At 44.6% G+C, this 25,988-nt stretch overlaps 1 protein-coding gene across 6 annotated transcripts in view; it reads right to left on the bottom strand.

Moving 5' to 3' along the window:
* The window catches only part of LOC118369140 (VPS10 domain-containing receptor SorCS2-like), a 324,788-nt gene that overhangs the window by 53,629 nt on the left and 245,171 nt on the right, over positions 1 to 25,988 (bottom strand). For all 6 annotated transcript variants that reach the window (XM_052495733.1, XM_052495734.1, XM_052495736.1 and 3 more), the window contains exons 4-8: positions 14,096 to 14,260; positions 11,611 to 11,684; positions 9,645 to 9,709; positions 4,817 to 4,935; positions 1,263 to 1,352 (exon numbers count right to left, since the gene is read on the bottom strand). In XM_052495733.1, coding sequence (XP_052351693.1) covers positions 1,263 to 1,352; positions 4,817 to 4,935; positions 9,645 to 9,709; positions 11,611 to 11,684; positions 14,096 to 14,260 — 513 coding nt within the window. The remainder of the gene's footprint in view (positions 1 to 1,262; positions 1,353 to 4,816; positions 4,936 to 9,644; positions 9,710 to 11,610; positions 11,685 to 14,095; positions 14,261 to 25,988) is intronic.

Raw genomic sequence — 25,988 nt, 5'->3', positions numbered from 1 at the left:
CTTCAAGGCACATCCACAGAGGCTTCCTGGGGTCGCCCCAAAAAGCGCGTCGGGGTGGAGACGGGTGGAAAGTGCGAGAAGAGAGAAAGACACGCGAGAGAGGAAGTGAGGGAAAGAGAGGAAACAGAGACTGGAAGAGAAACGGCTACCCACAAAGCCTGTCACCATGGAGACATAAAAAAAAGAGAAAAAAAGGAGGGGAATATATTGAGAGAGTAAGAAGTTGAGCGAGATACAGGGCTGGAGATGGTGTTGATGGAGAAGGAGAGAAGAGAGGGAGAGGGAGAAGAGGTAAAGTGTGCAAGAGAGAGACGGAGGAAGTGAGAGAGAAGGAAAGAGAAACAGAGGCTGGAAGAGAAAGAGATGACGATGATGATTTCACAGTCTAGCAGCTCTTCAGACTAACAAACAAACAGGGTCGGCAGAGGCTGTTAACAACTCCATAAATCCAGGAGGCCCAACTTCACTCTTTGCATCTTTCAAACGCTTCTCAATAATTCACAGTGGAAAACAAGAAGCTCAGCAACCACAGCTAGATACTCTCTCTCTCTCTCTCTCTCTCTCTCTCTCTCTCTCTCTCTCTCTCTCTCTCTCTCTCTCTCTCTCTCTCTCTCTCTCTCTCTCTCTCTCTCTCTCTCTCTCTCTCTCTCTCTCTCATCACACATGTATTACAAGCCCACACACACTTCATCTCTTTCACCTCCCCGTCTCTCTATCCTCTTCATCCTGCCCTCTCTTACCTAAAAGCTCCATACTTGAACGAGCGGCCTATCTGCTCAATCAGCAGCTAAAAGGAAATATGTAGCGAGAAAAGGAAGACTGGGGCGGTAGAAAATCATGACTTGACTCAGCAGACCTCTCCATGGCCTCCCCGACACCTAATCAGAGTGATCCGCTTCCCGTGCTCTCTCTGATCCCCTTAGGATGATACAGTACTTATTAAGACAAGCCCTGCTTCAGCAATCGGTCAAACTGCTGTGGTAAGCAGGAAGGAGTGGTGTGTTTGTGTGTGTGTGTAACTCAATCACTTTCCCCTTCCTTAAAGAGCGCAAAGGGCCTGAGTAATCAAACACAAGACCCTCAAAGTGGTAATTCCAGACACACTCCCTAGTGTGTGTGTGTCTGCGTGTTGTGTTGTGTTGTGGGTATGCGCGCACGCGCGTGTGTGTAGTTTGTGCTATTTTCCATACACTGTCCCTAGAGTGTGTGTGGTATCTTGTATGCGTGTGTGTGTGGGTGTAAATGACGTTCATGTACTGTACCTTTGGTAGGGCGTATTTAGGGAACCTCATCTGGACAAACTCATTCCGTCGATATGAAACGTAGTGCTTGGTGCGGTTTCCTGTGGTCACCTAGGTAACAGACAGAGAGGGAGAGAGAAACACACACACACACCATGTCAATGACTAACTCAATGTCTCTCACACCACGATCCTTATGACCGATCCTTATGACCGAAACAGAGAGCGACAGATGGAGAGAAAGAAATAGAAACAAGGTGAGAGAAAAGGTGCACACCAGTAACCTAACCACCACAGGTGAACGGGAGGTGCACCATCTGTTATTCCCTGAAGAGAGAGATGAGCTCAGCAGAAATACAGTTCCTCAGCAGAGAGAGAGAGAGATACATAGAGACAGAGAGAGAGAGAGGGAGAGAGAGAGACAGAGACAGAGAGAGAGAGAGGGAGAGAGAGAGAGAGAGAGAGAGAGAGAGAGAGACAGAGACAGAGACAGAGAGAGAGAGAGAGAGAGAGAGAGAGAGAGAGAGAGAGAGAGAGAGAGAGAGAGAGGGAGAGAGAGGGGGAGAGAGACAGAGAAAGAGAAAGGAGCGAGCGAGAACGAGTGAGAACGAGAGACAGAGAGGATGCAAATCCCAGCAGGAGGCTTCTGGGTAATGATGAAGTTGTGCTGTCTCATGCTGAGGTGGAATCATCCAATCAGAGAAGATGAGTGCTGACCCGGTTAAAAAAGCCCATCGACATCATATTTTACAGTATGGGTGAAGTGTGAACGTTTGCTAGCACTGTGAGAGATCAGTGGTGTCAGCTCAATACCGTCTGCTTGGCTGTTTGTGGTAAGTGGGGAGTAGTGATTTAGGATCAGTTTTTCCTTTCAGATAATAATGAACCAGACAGGGGTGACCAGATCCTAGAACAGCACTCTTACTTTGAGGCGTTTTGTGAATACGAGGCCCTGATCTCACTGGTGGGAAGTAGATGCAAGATGACCAAACTTTGAACAATATCTGCCGAGCTAAGCTGAAGACCAGTTTATTCAGGCCAGCGACGTGGAAGTTAAGCTGGAATGTTTTTCTGTGGATGTTAAGCTAGCAGGTGTATGTGCCAATGCCAACACTGACGCTCTCTCTCACTGTTTGTCTGAGTCTGCATTTCCATACAGCTCAGTATCTGATACCCACCCCACAGACACAAGCATACCGTTGGCATGAGCATCTGTCATTTCACTCGTGTATGTGTGGGCGCTTCTGAGCTGGTTACTACACGTGTGTGTCTCAGTGTGTGTGCTTCTGGACATTCGAACAGTATCTGCGTGTGCTTATTTGCATGTGTACAGTATATAGTCAGGTCCAAAAGTATTGGTACCATTGAGCAAGTCACTTAACCCAAAATTGCTCCTGTAAGTCGCTCTGGATAAGAGCGTCTGCTAAATGACTCAAATGTAATGAAGATGAACATTAACAGACTGTATAAAATAAACAAGACAAATACTGGGCTCTGTTGTATTTTTTTTTTAAATTTCACCTTTATTTAACCAGGCAAGTCAGTTAAGAACACATTCTTATTTTCAATGACGGCCTAGGAACAGTGGGTTAACTGCCTGGTCAGGGGCAGAACGACAGATTTGTACCTTGTCAGTTCGGGGGTTTGAACTCACAACCTTCCGGTTACTAGTCCAACACTCTATCCACTAGGCGACCCTGCCGCCCCTTTCTCAATTGCTCAGAGAAAGAGATTTTGTTTAATTAAAAGGTAAGCTTCTTTATTTCTCTCAAAAAAGACAAGGCTCAAACTGATTGGCCCCCTATTTCAATACATTTCAATACCTCAACTTGCAAGGATAACGGCACTGAGCCTTTAAAAAAAAATGTTTTATGAGATTGGAGACCACATTGGGAGGGATCTTCGACCATTCCTCCATACAGAATCTTCCCAGATCCTTGATTATCCTTCATCTGCGCCGGACTGTCCTTTTCTATTCAAACCACATATCCAACGGGGGATTAAGTCCAGAGACTGAGATGGCCATTGCGAAACTTAGATTTTGTGCTTAATTAACTATTTCCTTTGTGGATTTTGATGTGTGCTTATAGGTTAATTATCTTGCTGGAAGATCCACTTTGTGGCCAAGTTTCAGCATCCTAGCAGAGGTTTTTGGCTAAAATGTCCTGGTACTGGGTAAAGTTCCTGATGCCGTTGACCTTAACAAGGGCCCCGGTAGGTATGGGGTTCTGTTTGCTGATGCATCCTTATTTCGACGGCAAAGCCAACACTGGTGTGCGTGGCCAAATAGCTTTATTTTCATGTTATCTGACCATAGCTGTAAAGGTTTTCGTCGTCTGAAGATGAGGAATCGGACCGAAGCGCAGCGTGGTAAGTGTACGTGCTTTTTATTGGAACTGAACACTATAACAAAAATAACAAAGGGAATAACCGAAACAGTCCTGTAAGGTGCAAAACACTAAACAGAAAATAACTACCCACTAAATCCATGTGGGAAAAAGCTACCTAAGTATGGTTCCCAATCAGAGACAACGATAGACAGCTGTCCCTGATTGAGAACCCTACCTGGCCAAAACAAAGAAATACAAAAACATAGCAAAAAGAACATATAGAGACATAAACAGCTCTAAGGTCAGGGTGTGACAATAGTACAGGTTCCAATCCAAGAGCAAATGGCATTTAGCAAACTGCAGTTGGGTGACAGGAAAATAGAGCTCTTTGGGCACACACACTAGTGTGTGTCTCTCTGTGTGTTTCTGTGTGTTTCAGTGTGTCTCTTTAATTAAGTATGTGTCTCAGTGTGTGTGTGTGTGTGTGTGTGTGTGTGTGTGTGTGTGTGTGTGTGTGTGTGTGTTTGAGTGTGTGTGTGCATATCTGTGTGTGTGTGTGTGTGTGTGTGTGTGTGTGTGTGTGTGTGTGTGTGTGTGTGTGTGTGTGTGTGTGTGTGTGTGTGTGTGTGTGTGTGTGTGTGTGTGTGTGTGTGTGTGTGTGTGTGTGTGTGTGTGTGTGTGTGTGTGCGTGCGTGCGTGTGCGTGCTTTGAGGAATGACTGTCCCCCTAACCCACATCCCTCCCAGCAGCCTAGTACTAGTAGTTAGTAATGGATAATCCCTGGGGATAATAGTCCAATATTTTGTTGCTACTGACCCTGCACAGGCCTCCACACGTAATGAGATTTTTAAATGCTCCTTCCCTCCCTCCCTCTACTTCTGTCTCTCTCTCTCTCTCTCTCTCTCTCTCTTTCTTCCTCTGTCTGTCTCTCTCTCTTCCTCTCTCCATTTCTCTCACACACAATACTCAGATTGAGTAACATTTCTTTAAACCTTATTTGTAAATGCGCTCTCTCTCTTGCGCGCTGTCCCTCTCTCTCATCACAGAATAAGCTGGTGGCTGTAGCTACCGTACTATGGGATCTCCATCATATGATGTACAATGTCCTAACAAGCAACACTTCCTTCCTACCTGAATGCCAAAGCGAGTAGATTAAGAAACGGGATACCAATTGTGGCACATTAATAACCAAACAATTATGAAGACATGTCACAACATCAAAGGGTTTTGTAAATGTCTCTTTACCTTGACAAAGACGTAGTCGTCTTGGACTGAGAGAGAGTTGTGGTCGATCTTCCCCAGGAACTGAGCCGTCACCATCTTGTCTGAGCAGTTCTGGATCAGACAGGTCACGTACAGGTACCCTGGGGAGAGAGAAATAAGACGAAAGTGAAACTTTCCGAGGGATAAACAGTGTGGATACAGTTGTAGTGTGGTCAGATTTAGTGTGCATGTGTGCGAGAGAGAGAGAGGGACAGTGAGAGAGACCAGACAGACTGTAGGAAAAGGAGAGGCGGATATATTGAAAGTCGTCAGGTAGACAGGGAGTGCTTTGAGTGCTGAGCTGTATTAGATACGGCACATCTTCACGAGGGGCCTTGTACTTCTCTACCAGTCAAAATGTCAGGGGGATCAGGCGTAGCCTCCGACAGAAAGGCAGAGCGGGTTGGGTTAGCTTCTGTCGCAACGCTAAACCGTATTGAATTTCACACAGCAGGCTGCTGCATCAGCAACAACAGTCAGTAGCGGCAAGGCCGCTGAAAACACAACGCCTCGCAAGCCAGATGGAAGTGACAAGCTAGCGTTGGAAGAAAATGCAAACAGTCCAAAACACCACAAAATCAAACTTTATCTTAGGGGGGTATTACGTTCTACTTTTTACTTCTTTCAAGTTGTCTCTCTTTCGTTCTTCTGTTGTTTATTATTGCTTAACTTTTGTTCCAGTCTGGCTGGACGGAAATGTACTGCAATGCTCAGACTTTAATCAGAACAGCAGACGGGGAGAACTCATTAAAAGGCAATTAGATTGGTTAAGCATTCACTTCCAGCTTGTGACACGTACACTTATTCATACGGCGCACGGACCTGCTACACTCTCGCTGCCTGACCCGGCTGAGGAGGAGATAACCAGGAAATAACGCAAAACAACTGAAAACCACGTATCACCAAACAACGTAGCAGCTGGTAAAGAGAAACTTCCGGCAAAGATCAGACTGAAAGGGAAGAACGCAGGAAAAGAGCAGACGTTTTTTTTGGGGGGGTCTGCTCTTTTCCGTCATCTCTTCAGAACACTGCGGTTTCCGACATGAATTGTGCGTATAGTTTCAAAGACGGCGTGAATGATTACGTGATAGTGAGAGAACAGGAGGTTACTTCGAGTTTTTCCCCCCAACATGATTATGCGAGTCTACGTGCACTCGCTCAGTGTGCTGCTGTATGCATCTGGGTGTGTGACGAGACAAAAGGCTGTCCGTGTGTTTGCATTAGCACCCGCAACGCTCCCCACATCAATCTCCCCAATGAAACACACACAGACCCTGCCAGTCTCCCAGCGAGTCTGCTTCATCCATCAGCCCATCACCTGTACCCCCTCCCCCCATCTTACCCCCCTCATCACCCACCATCCCTGGGCACAGACCCTAAGCAAATCCCAGGATTTGTGTTAGAACTAGGCCTCTCCCTGGGGTTCAGCTCCACTATGTGACCAGGCCACCCACCATCCCCCTTGCTACCTGCCATCGTTTAACCTTGACAGGACCCAGGGTGACAGGGTGGCGCAGGGGGAACAGCTTGGCCTGGCATGCCTGGTCGCATGGGCCCCTCTAACCCATCCGTCTGGATGTATGAGCTGCCATACGATAGAGAGGCGGGGGAGGGTGGGGGAGATGGGAACCATGTGGACCTGCCTAGCCCAGTAAAGAGCTCTCCTGCCTGGGCAGCTGGCCCAGACAGACAGACTCTCTGGTTCTCTGAAAAAACACGGCCGGGCTTGTTCAGGATGACAGGTTTCACACTCTATCCGGTACACAATCAGAAAGTATAGACACATATATGGGATTTGGGAGTTGTTCCTCACTTTCTGGGGGAGGACGATGACACTATTTTAAGTATGACACTTTGGTGACTTAATTTTATCAGGAAAACTGTGTTAAGTAAACAAGGTATTATTAACATGTCCTCTCCTTCATTTGTCCTTCATTTGTACTTCCTCTCCTTCTTTTTGTGCCTTCGAGTCTCAGATTCTATACTTCTCCTTGTCTACACTGTGGGATTGCGGGTTGTGAAAGTGTCCCGAACACATTGTAACGCACACACACATACAGTACCAATCAAAAGTCTGAACACACCAATTCATTCAAGGGTTTTTCTTTATTTTTTAAAAACATTTTCTACATTGTTGAAGTCGTGAAGACATCAAAACTATGAAATAACACATGGAATCATTTAGTAACCAAAAAAAAAGTGTTAAACAAATCAAAATATATTTAATATATTAGATTCTTAGTTGCCACCCTTTGCATTGATGACAGCTTTGCACACTCTTGGCATTCTCTCAACCAGCTTCACGAGGTAGTCAAATGGAATGCATTTCAAATAACAAGTGTGCCTTGTTAAAAGTTCATTTGTGGAATATCTTTCCTTCTTAATGCGTATGAGCCAATCAGTTGTGTTGTGACAAGGTAGTGGTGGTATAAAGAAGATAGCCCTATTTTGTAAAAGACCAAATAATCATATTATGACAAGAACAGCTTAAACAACAGTCCATCATTACTTTATGACATGAAGGTCAGTCAATCCGGAACATTTCAAGAACTTTGAAAGTTTCTTCAAGTTCAGTCCCAAAAAACCATCAAGCGCTATGATGAAACTGGCTCTCATGAGGACCGCCACAGGAAAGGAAGACCCAGAGTTACCTCTGCTGCAGAGGATAAATTCATTGGAGTTAACTGCACCACAGATTGCAGCCCAAATATATGCTTCACAGAGTTCAACAGACACATCTCAACATCAACTGTTCAGAGGAGACTGCGTACATCAGGCCTTCATGGTCGAATTGCTGAAAAGAAACCACTACTAAGGACACCAATAAAAAGAGACTTCAAATTTAAAAAAATAATAATAATAATTAGAAGAGACTTGCTTGGGCAAAGACACTCGAGGAATGGACATTAGACCGGTGGAAATCTGTACTTTGGTCTGATGAATCCAAATTTGAGATTTTTGGTTCCAACCGCCGTATTCTTTGTGAGATGCAGAGTAGGTGAACGGATGATCTCCGCATGTGTGGTTCCCACCGTGAAGCATGGAGGAGGAGGTGTGATGGTGTGGGGGTGCTTTGCTGGTGACACTGTCTGTGGTTTATTTAGAATTCAAGGCACACTTAACCAAGTTCTCATTTGCAACCGCAACCTGGCCAAGATAAAGCGTAGCAATTCGACACATACAACAACACAGAGTTACACATGGAATAAACAAACATAGAATCAATAATACAGTACAAAAAACAAAACAATAAGTCTATATACAGTGAGTGCAAATGAGGTAAGATAAGGGAGTTATGGCAATAAATAGGCCATGGTGGCAAAGCAATTACAATATAGCAATTAAACACTGGAATTGTAGATGTGCAGAAGATGAATGTGCAAGTAGAGATACTGAGGTGCAAAGGAGCAAGATAAATAAATAAATAAGAGTATGGGGATGAGGTAGATAGATGGGCTGTTTACAGATGGGCTATGTACAGGTGCAGTGATCTGTGAGCTGCTCTGACAGCTGGTGCTTAAAGCTAGTGAGGGAGATATGAGTCTCCAGCTTAAGGAATTTTTGTAGTTCGTTCCAGTAATTGGCAGCAGAGAACTGGAAGGAAAGGCGGCCAAATGAGGAATTGGCTTTGGGGGTGACCAGTGAGATATACATGCTGGAGCACGTGCTACGAGTGGGTGCTGCTATGGTGACCAGTGAGCTGAGATAAGGCGGGGCTTTACCGAGCAGAGACTTGTAGATAACCTGCAACCAGTGGGTTTGGCGATGAGTATGAAGCGAGGGCCAACCAACGAGAGCGTACAGGTCGCAGTGGTGGGTAGTGTATGGGGCATTGGTGACAAAACTGATGGCACTGTGATAGACTGCATCCAATTTGTTGAGTAGAGTGTTGGAGGGTATATTATAGATAACATCGCTGAAGTCGAGGATCGGTAGGTAGTTGTCATGAGTTGGACCCAGAGTGAAGGAAAAGCAGCCAACAAGTGCTCAGCTTATGTGGGAACTCCATCAAGACTGTTGGAAAAGCATTCCAGGTGAAGCTGGTTGAGAGAATGCCATGAGTGTGCAAAGCTGTCATCAAGCCAAAGGTTGGCTACTTTGAAGAATCTCAAATATAAAACATTTTAATTCACTTGACACCTTTTTGGTTACTACATGATTCCATATGTGTTATTTCATAGTTTATGTCTTCACTATTATTATACAATGTTGAAAATAGTAAAAAATAAAGAATGTACCTATGTCACAAATTTTGACTGGTACTGTTTATTCTAACATAGGCATGCAGACACACACACATGTTTACATCTGGGCACAAACGCACACACACACACACACACACACACACACACACACACACACACACACACACACACACACACACACACACACACACACACACACACACACACACACACACACACACACACACACACACACACACACACACACACACACAACCATCCCCACCCCCCCACACTACACATACCTATTCCCCTTGGTGGGTCGTGCAGAGCTAACCTGGCTGGCTGATGATATGATAATCCATGGTAATATAATATAATGATCATATCATATAATGATATGATAATCCTGGTGCCTGTGGGAGTTGAGTGAGGAGTTGAGAGCATTGCACAGGCAGACTTGTCTTCAGGGGAGAGGAATGGCATGAGAAAAGGGTAGTTGAGGGTAGCAATGTGTGTTTAGGGGATTCGAGAAGAATCACATTTGGTCGGTGAGAAAGAGGTCAAAGATGTAGCTCACAGAATCCATCCAGACATGCGTGCACACTGAAAGAAGTGCATCGTACCTCCACTTGTGTCCTGCATCTCCATATGCACCAAGTCAGGGTCCACATCTACACCAGCCACAGACCTGAGACAGAGGAGGTTAGTATTAAAGTTGGCAGCTGGGGTAAACATAACCAAACTTGTCGTGCACTTAACCTCCTTTGCTTCCCCTCTCTCTCCAGCTCTCTCTCTCTCTCTTTGCCCCCCCCCCCCTTCCTATTGTCACTTTCTCTCTGTCCTCCGAGTAAAGTGAATCTGATTAGAAGTCGGCAGGGAAGTCTGTGAAATCTCCCCAGCTCTATAAAGATATAGGTGAGATATAAAAACCTCCATTGCGCTCCCTATAAAGAGCCTTTATGAGCAATTAGCAAGCTGGGGAAGAGAGGGAGAGAATGAAGGGGGTAGGGAAGAGGAAAGGAGGGAGGGAGAAATAGAGTGAACAAAACTCCTTCTGGAAAAAAGTTGAATTCTATTTCACATGTTTCCTTACGTCCGTATTCTCCTCACATACTGTGTCATTCTCTGAGTTGTGTTTCCTGTCTGCTCTTGGCCTCAAGCAGCATACGAGCCACCATTTCACCACCCATAACCAATTCACATCTGTTCTATTTCATGGGATAGCCACTCGCCAGCAATGCTTTACACAAGATAAATAGTTGAAATACCTCTAAACCCAACTCTGAACGTGTCGAGAAAGTGGTACAAAGCACTAGTGTCTGGCGTCCATCTTGTCGGACGGACCACCCTGCCAGATAGAAGCTGACTAGCTCTTTAAAGTGTTCCTGATTTATAAGGACCCCAGACCACTCTTCTCTTCCGCTCTTTTAGGAGCAGTAGGCCACGCAGTGAGGATAAAGCTATTCCAGACCCAACTATTAGCTAATTCTGGCAATTCGGAAAGCACGGATGCTTTGAGAGGATTTTTCAGGGCCAAGAGTTTTTCTTGGTCAGGTCATGTGGTCACAAAACAAAACTCTGGGTCCTAATGTGTTCTAGCGAGAGAGAAATGTTTTGCTTGACCATATGACTTGACTAGGAAAAACTCCCTAGGCATATCACTTCTGTGTCTCTGTTAGTATTGTACATCTCATTACATCTCATTACATCTCATTACATACTCACTATTAGACTGTTTGGGGAGTCACTGGCCAAAGCAAAGTATATGTGGTGATATTTTATTGGTAGTCAGTGGTTAGGGATACAAATGTGGTGCTGGGATTACGTATACGGTACGTAATCTTTTGATCTCTCATTTCCTACAGCTAGTGCCAATACATACATCATAAAAAAAGGTGTTTCTAATGCCTTTGTAATGGTATCCATATGTGAAATGCTATGCATTGTAAAGTGTAAGGGAATTGCCTCTATCCCCAGATCTGGGATCAGTTTTACATCTCAACTGATAGTGGGGGCGAAGGTCCGACTTGTGTTGGGTAATCTGATCCTAGATCAGATATTAGCCACAACATCTGCTTGACTCAAAACAGACTTTGGAACTAATCTATCTATCCTCATACAGTAAGATGTGCTGGGGATGATTTGGTGAATGGCTTTACAACCCCTGATCTGGATCCAGCTGATAACTCAGGCCTGTCCAGGTCTCAACACTACTGGCTTTACAACCACTGATCTGGATCCAAGGGGATCAGAGATCATTTCTGAGAGGCGAGAGCAGGAAACAGGCAGGAACTGTCTCTATGACCTTCTGGGTACACTCAGAACAGGAGCGAGGGAGGGATAGATAGATAGATAGATAGATAGATAGATAGATAGATAGATAGATAGAGAGAGAGAGAGAGAGAGAGAGAGAGAGAGAGAGAGATGCAGAAGGAGTGAGGAGATAAACCTCAAATTGAAAAACTCTCTAACCCGTGAGTTGATCACAGCTATATTTTGTGAGTGAGGGTGTGACAATGTAAAGGCCAGAGTTACAGTACTGTAAAGCAAGTGGGAGACATACTGTAACAGGAATAGGAAATCACTGACCAATATATCCTGTCCTTGGTCACTCGTTCCTGCATTAGAGTCCACTTCCGGCCCAAATCCGTGGACACATAGAGCTTTGAATAGAAAACAATCAAACTATCAAACAATGAATTTACACCAAGGTTCTTTACATCAAAGTTGTAGCTAATGTCATAAATGTATATGATAAAAAATAGTAAATGCCCGACCAAACAGGAGTTGTATGGATAAAGAGGTGAAATGGATGATTGTCATGGCTTTTCATCTCAGTATTGGTGATTTTATGGTGTCAGAACATCCCTCAGTGTGTAGTAAATTGTGCTGAAGAACATCCCTCAGTGTGTAGTAAATTGTGCTGAAGAACATCCCTCAGTGTGTAGTAAATTGTGCTGAAGAACATCCCTCAGTGTGTAGTAAATTGTGCTGAAGAACATCCCTCAGTGTGTAGTAAATTGTGCTGAAGAACATCCCTCAGTGTGTAGTAAATTGTGCTGAAGAACATCCCTCAGTGTGTAGTAAATTGTGCTGAAGAACATCCCTCAGTGTGTAGTAAATTGTGCTGAAGAACATCCCTCAGTGTGTAGTAAATTGTGCTGAAGAACATCCCTCAGTGTGTAGTAAATTGTGCTGAAGAACATCCCTCAGTGTGTAGTAAATTGTGCTGAAGAACATCCCTCAGTGTGTAGTAAATTGTGCTGAAGAACATCCCTCAGTGTGTAGTAAATTGTGCTGAAGAACATCCCTCAGTGTGTAGTAAATTGTGCTGAAGAACATCCGGTCCAGTAAGTCAAGCAAGAGAATTCAACGGTTCACCTACCTCAGGCTAACCTCTATTAATCTTAGTTGGTTATTCCGTGTGTGTGTGTGTGTGTGTGTGTGTGTGTGTGTCAGTATGTGAGTTTGGTTGTGTGTGCATGTGTACCATTGATCGGCTTAATAATGAATATGTATTGATTTTCTCACCAGGTATCCCAGCAGACATAAACAGCACAAAAAGTTTTCACCAGCAAGCCTGCACACATTCCCTTACTGCCGCACACACACACACACACACACACACACACACACACACACACACACACACACACACACACACACACACACACACACACACACACACACACACACACACACACACACACACACACACACACACACACACACAAATGGCTGGAGTGGAAAAGATGTAATGGCATCAAATACATCAGACACATGGTTTGATACCATTCCATTGCCTCCGTTCCAGCCAATATTATGAGCCGTTCTCCCCTCAGCAGCCTCCGCTGACACGCACATAGGGTATTGCAAGTGCAAACACACTTTAGCAGAAGACAACAAACCTTTGCAAACACCGAATCTCTCGCTGAAATCCAGAAAGCCCAATTTAATCGATAGGATCAAACGTAATAAAACCGGATTGGCTGAACCAAGATAAATCAAACCTGACCACAGCAACATCTCCAAAGGATAACCAATCGCAAGGGGCATTATCTCTCCAATCATCTCTCCCATACAAATATATGAATTCTAACAGGCGTTTGGAGGAGAGGGGGGCCACCGTAGGCCTCCCATCTCTTTCTTCCGCTAAATGATTTTTCTGTACTGTTAAATGACTTTTTTTTTACTCTCCATCTGTAGCCTGGCCATATGGAACAGATTAAAACCTCGTTTAATTTCTTGTTTAATTAACTCTAAATGATTCAAGTGGAGGTCCCTACATTTTCTGTTGCTACTGTGACTGTGAGTTATCTGAGGAGAGATCGAGAGACGATGCCAAATGTGACGCAGAACTGTCCCTCGACACTGACCTAGGGTCAGTTTTTGTGTCTTTTACTTACCCCAATGGTTATGGATTTCAAAACGGTTGGGATCTGGGGAAGGTAAGCTGACCCTACAGAGATCTGTGACTAAGGGCATTTATTTTTTCACTGTACGTATAGTTGGTCAATTCAACACACTCCGTATTCCCCACACTGTAGGCTCATTACAACCACGCTGAATAAAACAGTCCATTTTTTTGTCATATTTCACACATTGTTATACAGCATGGATGAACTGGAAATGTTTTTTTTTTTGCATATCCCAACTCCCCCTGAGACACCCTTGGAGACTAAGGTCACGGCAAGCCATTAACAACAGCGACCCTGGAGCAATTAAGGTTAAGTGCCTTTTTCAAGGGGACATTGGCAGATTTTTCTACTTTGTCGGCTCGGGGATTCGAACGAGCATCCTTTCAGTTACTGGCCCAATGCTCTTTCCGCTAGGCTACCTACGCCACACAACACGACACACTACGTTTGCTAGGGCAAGGCTATCCTAGCTGTGCATTAAGTAGCACTGTAAAGTATATCTGTCCAAAACAAGTTTGCTGCTCAAAGCGATTTTTGGTATTTTAGCATATTTACAACATATAGTTCTGTTAATTGTGAACTGATAGAAATGCTATGAACATGAAATAGATATCCCCACAAAAGCACAATTATCTCTAATTATGACATTGACCCACCTTTCCCTCCTTGCAGTAAGCCAGCACCTTGTCCTCCTCCTTGGGGTGGAAGAAGAGGGTCTCCGCGGTGAAGGAGAGGGGCTGTCGCTGGAACGAGGAGCCCTCGTCTGTACTAATGAACAGCATCTGGTCACGCTCGTTAATGGACGAGCTCACTAGGATCACCTGACAGAGAGAGGTCAGAGGTGAGAGGTTAGAAGGGAGATAAGGATAAAGTCCGTACTGTATAGGGTAATGTTAATGTGGTAATGTTTGACTTGGGTTTCTGGGGTTGAAATGTGGTACGTGTGGTAGGGGTGGAGAGAAGCATGCACCCACGCACGCCATATTTCCAACCAGGGCCACTCTCAAGGCTTACTCCGTGGCGACACCATATTGATGATCTAATATTCCCTTTCTTTGCTCATAACAGGGACACGTTAAACGGGGGAACTCCGAGCTTACCATCTCACCAATCATCATTAAGTGTTGGACACACAGAGGTAAACCACCTAAAGGGCTGAGCAACACAAAACGTATTATCCAATCAGATCGCTCAATATTCTGTCATCTGCAATAATCAGACATAAGGGAACAGTCGGAGCAAGATGGGAAAAATGTTCATCTACATTTTGCATACACACTGAATTTGGGCCAATTAATTGCACAAGCTAGCCTACTTCCTCTCTCTTCCTCTCACTATTGCTAGGCCCCCCATGCCTGCAATTAAGCATTACTTAGAGCCTCCCGAGTGGTGCAGCAGTCTAAGGCATGAGGCATCACTACAGACCCGGGTTTGATCCCAGGCTGTGTCACAATTGGCCCAGCGTCGCCCGGGTTAGGGGAAGGTTTGGCCGGGTGGGCTTTACTTGGCTCATCGCACTCCTGTGGTGGGCCGGGCGCCTGTAGGCTGACTTCGGTTGTCGGTTGAGCGGTGTTTCCTCCTACACATTGGTGCAGCTGGTTTCTGGGTTAAGCGGGCAGGTGTTAAGAAGCACGGTTTGGCGGCTCATGTTTCGGGTGACGCACGACTCAACTTTCTCCTTTCCCGAGCCCGTTGGGGAGTTGCAGCGATGAGACAAGATTGCTATTGGATATCATCAAAGTTCGTGAGAAAAAGGGGGTAAAATAACCCCCGAAATTATGACGACATTCCTTAGGGCGCTCCGCTCTGCATCGCACTGGCTCCCCAATCCGGGCTGTGTGTTTTATATGCTGTGTGTGGGTGCGCATGCACGCGTGTAAGGGTTGAGCGAGCCGGGTCTAAGCAGCCTATGGATTCTATGGATCGCCACGGTCAATTAACAACTTCTAGCCTGGCTGTTTGTTCTGCCTGCAGACAGCTGCCACAATGCCCCCGGAGAGAAGGGACACTTCTCTTTCGTTCACAGAGGTGGAAGGAACTGGGGAAGGACGGAGAGATGGAGGGATAGCAGAAGCAGAAAAATGGAGTGGAGGAGAAGTATCTAGGAATCTCAAAGGCCAAGAGACATACTTTGTTGTGTGTGTGTGTGTGTGTGTGTGTGTTCCCAAATTGTCCTGCTTTCCCTGGGGGACGCATCCATCAAAATGTCCGCCTATTCCAATACCTCTTGTTTAAACAGAACTCACCCAGCTTGACCTGATGACTACTATGAGAGGGCCGTTCTGACGTCACACACCTTAACCAAAGCCGGGTTCTGACCCTCTCTGACCTTCCCCTTTATAGCAACAGCTTACGGATTTGACTTTTTAATTATTTATTTTTTTACATTTGAGATAAGCAACAAAGCTTCATAAAAGTAGCAAAAAGTAGTAAACTGAACAACAACAACATCCACAGTTTGGATCAGATAAACAACCTTGTGACCGAATAACCTTACAGACTGCCTGAAATAGTTTCGACCCAAGCTACTATTATTTTATTAGGAAGCGGCATCGAGGAACAGTATAGGCTACCCCTGGCTGCCTTCTATCCCATCCGTAACCTTCTGGTGTTGCAGTAACGCTGACACACTATGAATGGTGCTGTTGTCAAGCCGACAGGACACCCCGACCTCTTGAAAAGCAACCAAACAAGGCAAAGCAAAGTCAAACCTCAAACTTGGTCCTTCTCCCTGACTTCCCTCACGACGACGACAACGAAGCCATGAACTTTGAGAAGTCCCCACCAGGACAGAAGAAACTACAATAGTGCTCCTGTACGGAGAGTCCAAACTCTCAGAATAAGAAGCTTTTCACCACAGCCGTTGCTCAAAGCGGTTTCTTCCAACTCATAACTCAACGCTCACTCAGTACAGAGCTCCCATTGTGCGCCACAGATAAAAGCGCTCCCTAAACTTCCTGTGTCTACACTTGAGACGGCATAGTGGGTGTATGACACATTGGCGGAGTTATGGTAATAGGAATATCATAGAAATGGCGGTACTGTTGGCACTCCGTGTCCATAGGCCTCAAACAATAGTCACTCTCTTGTGGGTAAGGAAAAGAGACAAAGCAATCCGCACTATGTTCACTATTACCAGCTTCTGATCGCCTTTGAGTTGCCATCAGTGATCATGCTTAATCTGCCCTGTGGACTTAAAGAAGTAAACAATAACATTGAAAGTCACTCCCTCCCGGATCAATGTGTATTAGGTCATATAATCGCTTGTAAAAAACGCATCTGCTCAGGTATATATGAGTACGGCACATGTTATCTATCTATAAAGATTCATGTTGTGTGTAAAAGGGGATGGGAAATGGTTTGACAGACGGTTGTGGGACAGATCTCAGTGGCTTGAGGACATACCACTGCCATTTGGAGGGATTAAGATATGCTAATGCCTTGGGTATACTTTACTGGGTAAACAAAAGTCCCCCACACAGTGGCACCATGGTAAGGGACCATAGTGCTCACACACACACAGATGTAATTCATCACACAAGAACAGTCTGTCTCCCAGAACCCAGTAACGAAATGAAGACTCGTCAAAGGAACCGTACACTTACTGTCCCTGCTCGACCAACTGCACAGTAACACACACACACACACACACACACACACACACACACACACACACACACACACACACACACACACACACACACACACACACACACACACACACACACACACACACACACACATATATCTATCAGGCTGCAGACTGATAAACCACAATAACATTCATCCCTTTGGAGTCACGTGAGTGCAGTTTTTTAGTTGAATCTGTAAACGTCTCCCATCCGCCTGAGCCGAGGAAAAACACAGAATCCTTCGGTTAGTGATTCTCTGTTGCCATTCTATAAACGTAGCTCCAGCCCAATCGCTTTCCACCCAATTACATATGCAAATTGGCAATGTTGATTTTCAGTGAGAGCAGGGCCTGTGCAATAGGTGAGTGGTGAGCCGTGTTATGCTGTGAATAAACTAGAGAATAGTTGCTGTTGTAAGGATCGCCTGGGCGAACAGGAGTATATTGACATGACATTATTAATATCTCCCCAGGACTAGCTATGAGAAAGTACACGGCGCTATGAGAAAGTACACGACACCACGAGAAAGTACACGATGCTATGAGAAATGACACCACACTATGAGAAAGTACACGGCACTATGAGAAAGTACACGACACTATGAGAAAGAACTCGGCACCATGAGAAAGCACACGGCACTATGAGAAAGTACACGGCACTACGAGAAAGTACACAGCACTATGAGAAAGTACACGGCACTATGAGAAAGTACACGGCACTATGCGAAAGTACACGGCACTATGCGAAAGTACACGGCACTATGCGAAAGTACACGACACTATGCGAAAGTACACGACACTATGAGAAAGTACACGGCACTATGAGAAAGTACACGACACTGACACCACTATGAAAGTAACACCATGAGAAAGTACACAGCACTACGCACAGCACTATGAGAAAGTACACGACACCATGAGAAAGTACATGACGCCATGAGAAAGTACACGGCACTATGAGAAAGTACACGGCATTATGCGAGAGTACGCAACCTTGTGAGAAAGTACACGACATTCTGCGAAAGTACACGAAACGAATAAAAACTGTATATCCAGACCCATAAACACTCAAATCATGTCGTGCACACACACGCAGCTATGTCCGCGCGTCACACACACGTCAGACCCCGCCCAAGCGCACACACTGCACACCACTCAAAAGTGTGTTAGCTGTCCAGGGAGCAGGCTAGGTGATAAACGATACACGTTATACAAGATAAAGGTGTGAGAGCCCCAATACAGAGTAGTACTAGAGGTGTTAGAGGTGTCAGGAAGCGAGAGAGAAAAGGGTCCTGAGAGCATCTACTACCCACAGCTACATTCCTAATGCATTAACCATGGCTTCCGTACATTATGGATATTAGTTTCTAAAGAGGCAGGTGCATTTGTACTACACCGGTGGCGACTGGCAGGACACGGCTCGGCGGCTCTGGGGCTCCATCTTGGCTCTGCTCCATGGCTACTGAAGAACTAATCTTTACCATTGTCATTACAAGAAAGAGAGAGAGAGAGAGAGAGAGAGAGAGAGAGAGAGAGAGAGAGAGAGAGAGTGTGTTTCCGGATGGGACTCTGTCTTGCCAAGTAGAGGGAGGAGTGGTGAGTGGGGCCCACTCTATGGTAACGGCTTGTGCCCTAGATTCCGCCTCAATGCCTGCTGGTGCCAAGAACAGTGCTTATCGTGCCCAACATCAGATTGACAACGATGTGCACTTTAACTCCCACTCTCTCATATGTCTCCTCAAACTCCCTACCATTCTGTCTGTTACTGTCTCCTCCTCCAACTCCCTCTTTCCATTTCTGTCTGACTTCCTCTCTCACTCTCCTCTAACTCTCTCTCTCTCTCTCTTATGCTCAGCCTCTCCCTCTCTCTTTGAGATATCTCTCTAACTACCCTGTGGCTATTTGAGGTTCTGTCAGTCTCAGATTTTCTCTCTGTCCTTCTGATCCTATCTCCATACCCAGCGCTATCTGTCTCTGAGACTCCTCGCTCTGCCTCTCTCTCATTCCACAACCCATCCCCCCTTTCTCTCTCTCTTCCCCCTCTCCCATTAGTAGATGAAGGAGTTGTTCAAACATGCTCTGGCACGTCCCTCTCCTTTTTCTGTTGCCTTCACGTTGTGCATGATGCAGAGAGGGAGAGAGAGAGAGACAGACAGAGAGAAAGGGAGAGGTGGATAGATAGAGGGAGAGAGAGAGAGAGAGACATGGAGTGAGGGAGAGAAAAGAGAAAGAGAGAGAGCGAGAGGGGGAGCGGGAGAGAGAGCAGGACCCCTGAGGAATTATTTCAGATGTAATCGCAGTGAGTTAAGAGTGTGTTCATCTGTGCGGATCCCTCGCTGCAGAGCTAGTGCATGCGGGAGTTTGTGTGTGTTTGCGTGTGCATGTGTCTCTGTGTGTTTACGTGTGTGTGTGTGTCCATACTGTATGCATAGATCCACCTGACTAATGTCCTCATAAACCCCTAAATGATGGCTCTTTAGCAGGTTATCTCAACCATAACACACTTAAAACACAGACAGAGAGGATAAACTGACTTAGAATAGGCATTGCTGCAATAAGAATGCCAAATGGATTTAAGATATCGATGACTGCCGAATGGCGATTAGTTACCGTCTCTACGACAGAGAACAAGAGTGCACTGGATCACCCACACAGTGTGAAGGAGAGGACAGAAGCAGGAGAAGCAAGTGAGGAGGGTGGGGTTGAGAGAGCAGAGCAGGACTTGGTCCGCTCTCCTGCCCTCCAGCCACAGAACCTGACACTCACACAGGCAATTTGTCCGGGTCAAGCCAAAGAGCGCAATCAGCGCCATCATAACCTACCCCTGTCACAAGCACTTACACTGAAGTCAGCTAGCAGGACAGGGGTGGAGGAACTACTGAGAGAGAAAGAGAGAGAGGAGGGAGGGATAGAGAGAAAGAGAGTGAAAGAGAGCGAGAGAAAGAGAGAGAGAGAGAGAGAGGAGAGAGAGAGAGAGAGAGAGAGAGAGAGAGAGATAGAGATAGAGATAGAGATAGAGAGAGAGAGAGAGAGAGAGAGAGAGAGAGAGAGAGAGAGAGAGAGAAGAGAGAGAGAGAGAGAGAGAGAGCGAGAGAGCGAGAGAGAGAGAGAGAGAAAAGAGAGAGAGAGAGAGAGAGAGAGAGAGAGAGAGAAAGAGAGAGAGAGAGAGAGAGAGAGAGAACCCACATTCTGACCTTGCAGGAGGATAAATCAAATGCCTTCCTGGCCCAAAAAGAGAGAGGGAGAGAGATGAGAAGGGGTGGGGAGATGAACAGGAACAGAGGTAAGCCCAGCCGGTGACCTTGCAAAAAGGGAAACAGAATACCTGCATAGCTAAACAGGGAAGGAGAGATATAGATAAGAGAGAGGGAGGGAAACAGACATTTTTTACACCGCCTTTAGAAGGTCTACACTTCTCTTGGATTTCTTCACATTTTATAGTGTTACCAAGTGGGATTGATCTACACAAAATACTACTATCATGTCAAAGTGGAAGATCATGTTGGGGGGGATTAATGAAAAAGAAAACACTAATATAGCTTGATTGTATAAGTATTCACCCTCCCTCAATACATGTTATAAACACCTGAGCAGCGATTACAGATGTGAGTCTTCTTGGGTCTCAAATGAGCTTTGCACACCTGTATTGTCCAATATTTGCCCATTATTCCTTTCAAAACAATTCTTCAAGCTCTGTCAAATTGTTGGGGATCATGGCTAGACAGCCATGTTTAAGCAGATTTAAGTCGAAACGTTAACTTTTCCACTCAGGAACATTCACTGTCTTCTTGGTAAGCAGCTCCAGTGTAGATTTGGCTTTGCGCTCTAGGTTAATTGTCCTGCTGAAAGGTGAACTCCTCTCCCAGTGTCTGGTGTAAAAGCAGAATGAAGCAGGTCATCCTCTAGGGTTTTGCCTGTGCTTAGCTCCATCTCGTTTCTTTTCATCCTGAAATAAATGGTCGATGTCACGGTGGTGGATGCATACCGTGATGCAGACACCAACCACCATGCTTGAAAACAAGGAGGCAGTTACTCAGGGATGTGTTGGATTTGCCCCAAACATAATGTTTTTGTATTTCGGCCAAAAAGTTTCATTCTTCGCCGTGTTTTTTTTTTTATTATGCTGATTTATTTTTGTGCCTTGTTGCGTACATATGCACTTTTTTAACGAATATTTGTATTCTGCATTTGTGTATACTTCTTTCCACTCTGTCGTTTAGGTTCATTCTTATGGAGTCACTACAATGTCGTTGATCCCATCCTCAGTTTTCTCCCATCACAGCCATTGAACTCCGTAGCAGTTCTAAAATCACCAATGGCCTCACGGTGACGCCTCTGAGCAGTTTCCTTCCCGTCCTGCAGCTCAGTTCAGATGGACGACTGTATCTCTGATGTGTCTGGGTGATTGAATACATCATCCACAGCATCATTATTCACTTGATCATGCTTAAAGATGTGTTCGATGTCTGATGTGTTATTGTTACCCATCTACCAATCACTGCTATTCTTTACGAGGCTCCCTGGTCTTTGTAGTTGAATTTGTGCTTGAAATTCAGTATTGACTGAGTGATCTGAGTGGCCTAAACAAAGTTGGTGAACACTTACGCAATTACTTTATTTTAGTTTTTTTTAAATAAATTTTTATTAATAATAATACATCATTAAAACTTCAATTCACTTTGACATTATGGAGTACTTTGTGTAGATCAATGAAGAATAAAGAACACGATTAAATCTATTTCAATCCCACTTTGTAACGCTACGAAATGTGAAAAAAGTTCAATGGGTGTAGACTTTCTATAGAGAGAAATAGCAGCATGAGGGAGACAGACAGATATAGTTAGAGAGAGAGAGAGAGAGAGTGGGGGAGATACAGAGAGAGAGTTGCTTTAGTGTGTGTGCCTCTGTACGTGTGTCCATATTTTAGTGTGTGTGTGTGTGTGTGTGTGTGTGTGTGTGTGTGTGTGTGTGTGTGTGTGTGTGTGTGTGTGTGTGTGTGTGTGTGTGTGTGTGTGTGTGTGTGTGTGTGTGTGTGTGTGTGTGTGTGTGTGTGTGTGTGTGTGTGCGGCTAAAGTTCCAGACGGCTCCATGAACACAGGGGTCAGTCAGTAAGTGCCAGGTGGGTCGCTGGCAGCATTTATGACATGGGTCACCCTGTGTGTCACCCCCCTTTCCCCCAGACTCGATAAAACCAGACTTTTCCCAAGCAATTTGTATCCGGGTTGCCAATGAACCCTTAGACAAAGCGGGAGGTCTGGTAAAGTTGACCATCTATTTTACTGCCTGCCTTTACGAATACGTATTTATTTGCAGGAAGGGCATTCAATACTAAGGCGCACACACAAAAGCAAATATTCCAAATGAGTGTGTGTGAGAACGCAGCAGAGAGGCAGCAAAATGATTCATCCATATTTACATTGTATTTTCATTCTCCTTAATCCTAAATAGGCTAAATCAAGGAGGGAGATTGTGAATTCCTCACACACGCGAGGCTACGGCTTGTAAACCGCAATTGATGTCGCAGGGGCCATGTTTTATGGGTAAACAATCGTTCCCTCACAGAGCGCAGTAAAACACGCCAGAAACAGGTGTATAAGTGTTTTTATTGGCATATAATATTACCTTGAACAGTCTTGATTGTTTATATACACATTCCTGTGTGTTTTTGGGGGCATTTTCAAACGTGGGTCTAATTTTATTATGATGAATGACTACAAGACTACAAGTTGTTCAGAACAACCATTTCTAAACCGGCGTAGCCATTCATTAACAAATATATGGTAAGTGTCACAAATAGCATTCAATCAAAGAGGACGTTGCAAAAACAAAACGTTTGTTTCCTTGTCTATTTCCTGTATTGTATAATCTATTCATGATTGCGAAATCGTATTTTTTGGGGGGTCAAACGTATTTCAATTGCATTGCTGTATCGCGAAAGTAAACAATAAAAACTATGACTGCAAAGCAAAAAACCAAAGCATGTTGTCTGGCCCAATTCTCTATTGTCGTGAGCCTGTGGAATAGCTGGTACAAAATGAAGGGCTAATTATCCCAGTTAGAAAAGTTGAAAGTACACATTGCATTTGCCAGCCATAACATGTACAAAAAAGGTTCAAATGTTAGCGAACGGACCTGAAATGTGGCTTTACGAATGAGCAGTACTTGGGAGTATGGCTAGACGGTACACTGTGCTTCTCTCAGCACATGTCAAAGCTGCAGGCTAAGGTTAAAATCTAGACTTGGTCTCCTCTATCGTAATCACTCCTCTTTCAGCTCAGCTGCCAAACTGACCGTCCTATCCATGCTAGATTAAGGAGCCAATAATTTATAGATCGGCAGGTACGGGTGCTCTCGAGCGGCTAGAGGTTTTTAACCATTCGGCCATCAGATTTGCCACTAGTGCTCCTCATAGGACACATCACTGCACTCTATACTATTCTGTAAACTAGTCATCTCTGTATAGCTGTCGCAAGACCCACTGGTTGATGCTCATTTATAAAACCCTCTTAGGACTCACTTCCCCTATGAGATACCTACTGTAGCCGTCATCCTCCGCATACAACACCTGTTCTGTCAGTCACATGCTGTTGTCATGTGGTGTTGCTACCATGCTGTGTTGTCATGTGTTGCTGCCATGCTATTGTGTTGGCTTCATGTAGTGTTGTGCTGTCTCTCTTGTCGTGATGTGTGTTTTGTCCTATATATATATATTTATATTTTTAAATCCCAGGCCCGTCCCCGCAGGAGGCCTTTTGCCTTTTGGTAGGCGGTCATTGAAAATAAGAATTTGTTCTTAACTGACCTGCCTAGTTTAAATAAAGGTTAAATAACAATGAAAAAACAATCAGTAATTGCAGATAAGAGATGTAACACTCTGTCAGGCTGGGAACAAAACACATTAGCTCAATCATTTCACAGCCGTGTTTTTAGGCGTTCAGTTCAAGATAATTGCTATTAAGTGGAAAAAGTGCCAGATACAAATATTAAGTTGACGAGCTAATTCTCAGAATACAAGGGAAAATACTGTCCAAAAACCCCCAGATAAAATCAATTTCAATCAAAATCAATTTCTCTGCCTCTGAACATACCGAGCTGTTAGTCACTCAAGCAGTGTTTTGATTTGCCTCTCTGCTTCTGGGCGGTAGCCTAGCTAGCCCATGTGACGTGTGTCTCCTTCCTAGTGCCCAAGGGTACAGGAGACAGTGGAGAAAGTGGAGCAAACACACTCTGGTGCTTTGATTGTTTTCGTTGTGGGCGAAATGATTATATGATTGACCTCTCTTCCCTGATCTTCACATCAAATCAAAGTTTATCTTGTCAAGGGCACCGAATACCACAGGTGTAGATCTTACAGCGAAATGCTAACTTACAAGTCCTAACCAAAAGTGCAATGTTTAAGTAAAAAAAAATAGGTATTAGATAAGTAAAAGAAAAAGATAAGATAAGTTTTAAAAAAATGAAAAAGAAGCAAAATAAATAAAACAGTAAAATGACCGTGAAAATAACAGTAGTGAGGCTTTATACAGGTGATACCGGTACAGAGTCAATGTGCGGCAGCACCGGTTAGTCGGGCTAGTTGAGGTAATATGTACGTGAACGTGTAGTTAGACTATGCATAGATGATAAACAGAGAGGAGCAGCAGCAGAGTAAAAGAGGGGTTGGCAGTGGAGGGGTGGCGGGACACAACGCAAATAGTCCGGGCAGCCATCTTGCTAACTCTAAAACTCATGATGACTCATCTCTCCTTCAGATAATGAGTGAAAGTGAAAAATAAAAATAAAAAGACAGACAGAGAGAGAGAGAGAGAGGAGAAAAGGGGAGAAAAAGTGAAACAGAGAAAAAGAGCAAGGGAAAAAAAGAAAAAAACATAGAAATAGAGAAAGAGAGAGAGTGAAATAAAGAAAAAAACGTAGAAATAGAGAAAGCGGGTGGATGAAATAGTGTGAGAAACAGACAGAAAGAATGAGTGAAATAGATAAAGGGGGAGATCAAAAGTATGAAATAGATTGACAGCATGGCAGAAAGAGTGAGAGTAATTAAGAGATAGTCAAATCGAGAGAAAGTGATTGTCATGCATGACAGGGGGAGTTAATCGATGGTGGGGGCAGACGGAGAGGAAATTAGTGTTTGGTGGGAGGAGATGCCGCTGAGGAGACAGTGATTGTTTCTAGCCCAGGCTCAAGGCCTAATAAATGAGAGATGAAAACTGTTGCTGGATCAATGAACCAGTGGCACATTGAGTTGCATAGTCAGACTGACAATTTACTGTGCTTTTCAACTTTAATGGAACAAAAATTCAATTAAGGAGACTTTCTTATTTTTTCTTCCACTAAGAGCATAGTGAAAGAGAGAGACGGAGTGTAACATTTTAAATGGCCTCAGTGGTTTGGTTTTCTGACTAGTAAAAAGCTCTGATGTATTTAAGCAAAAATCTCCCATTCATCCATCTCTAATATTCCACAGTAAGTTGAATCATTCCAATTCACCTCATACTCCGTGCCCTCTTAAAAGTCGGACTGTGAAAGTTTGGGATGGAATTTGAATGAGAGCGACTGAACGGCAAAAGTGAATATAACTGAAAATAGGACTGAAGAAGTGGAATAAAAAATATTTCATTGGGCGTGGAGAAAAAGAAAACAGGGATGAAAGGTGTGCAGATTCTTGAGGAAGAAACTCTACCAAAGGACTCAACATGAAATCCAACGTATTTCCTTCAGTGTAGTCCACAGAGGGTGTAGTCCACAGAGGGTGTAGTCCACAGAGGGTGTAGTCCACAGAGGGTGTAGTCCACAGAGGGTGGAGTCCACAGAGGGTGTAGTCCACAGAGGGTGTAGTCCACAGAGGGTGTAGTCCACAGAGGGTGGAGTCCACAGAGGGTGGAGTCCACAGAGGGTGGAGTCCAGGGAGCACTGCAAGC

Source organism: Oncorhynchus keta, chromosome 35 (genome assembly GCF_023373465.1).
Source record: "Oncorhynchus keta strain PuntledgeMale-10-30-2019 chromosome 35, Oket_V2, whole genome shotgun sequence".
Classification (NCBI taxonomy): Eukaryota; Metazoa; Chordata; class Actinopteri; order Salmoniformes; family Salmonidae; genus Oncorhynchus; species Oncorhynchus keta.
Note: the sequence above shows the minus strand (reverse complement) of the source record. Positions and strands in the feature narration are given on the sequence as shown.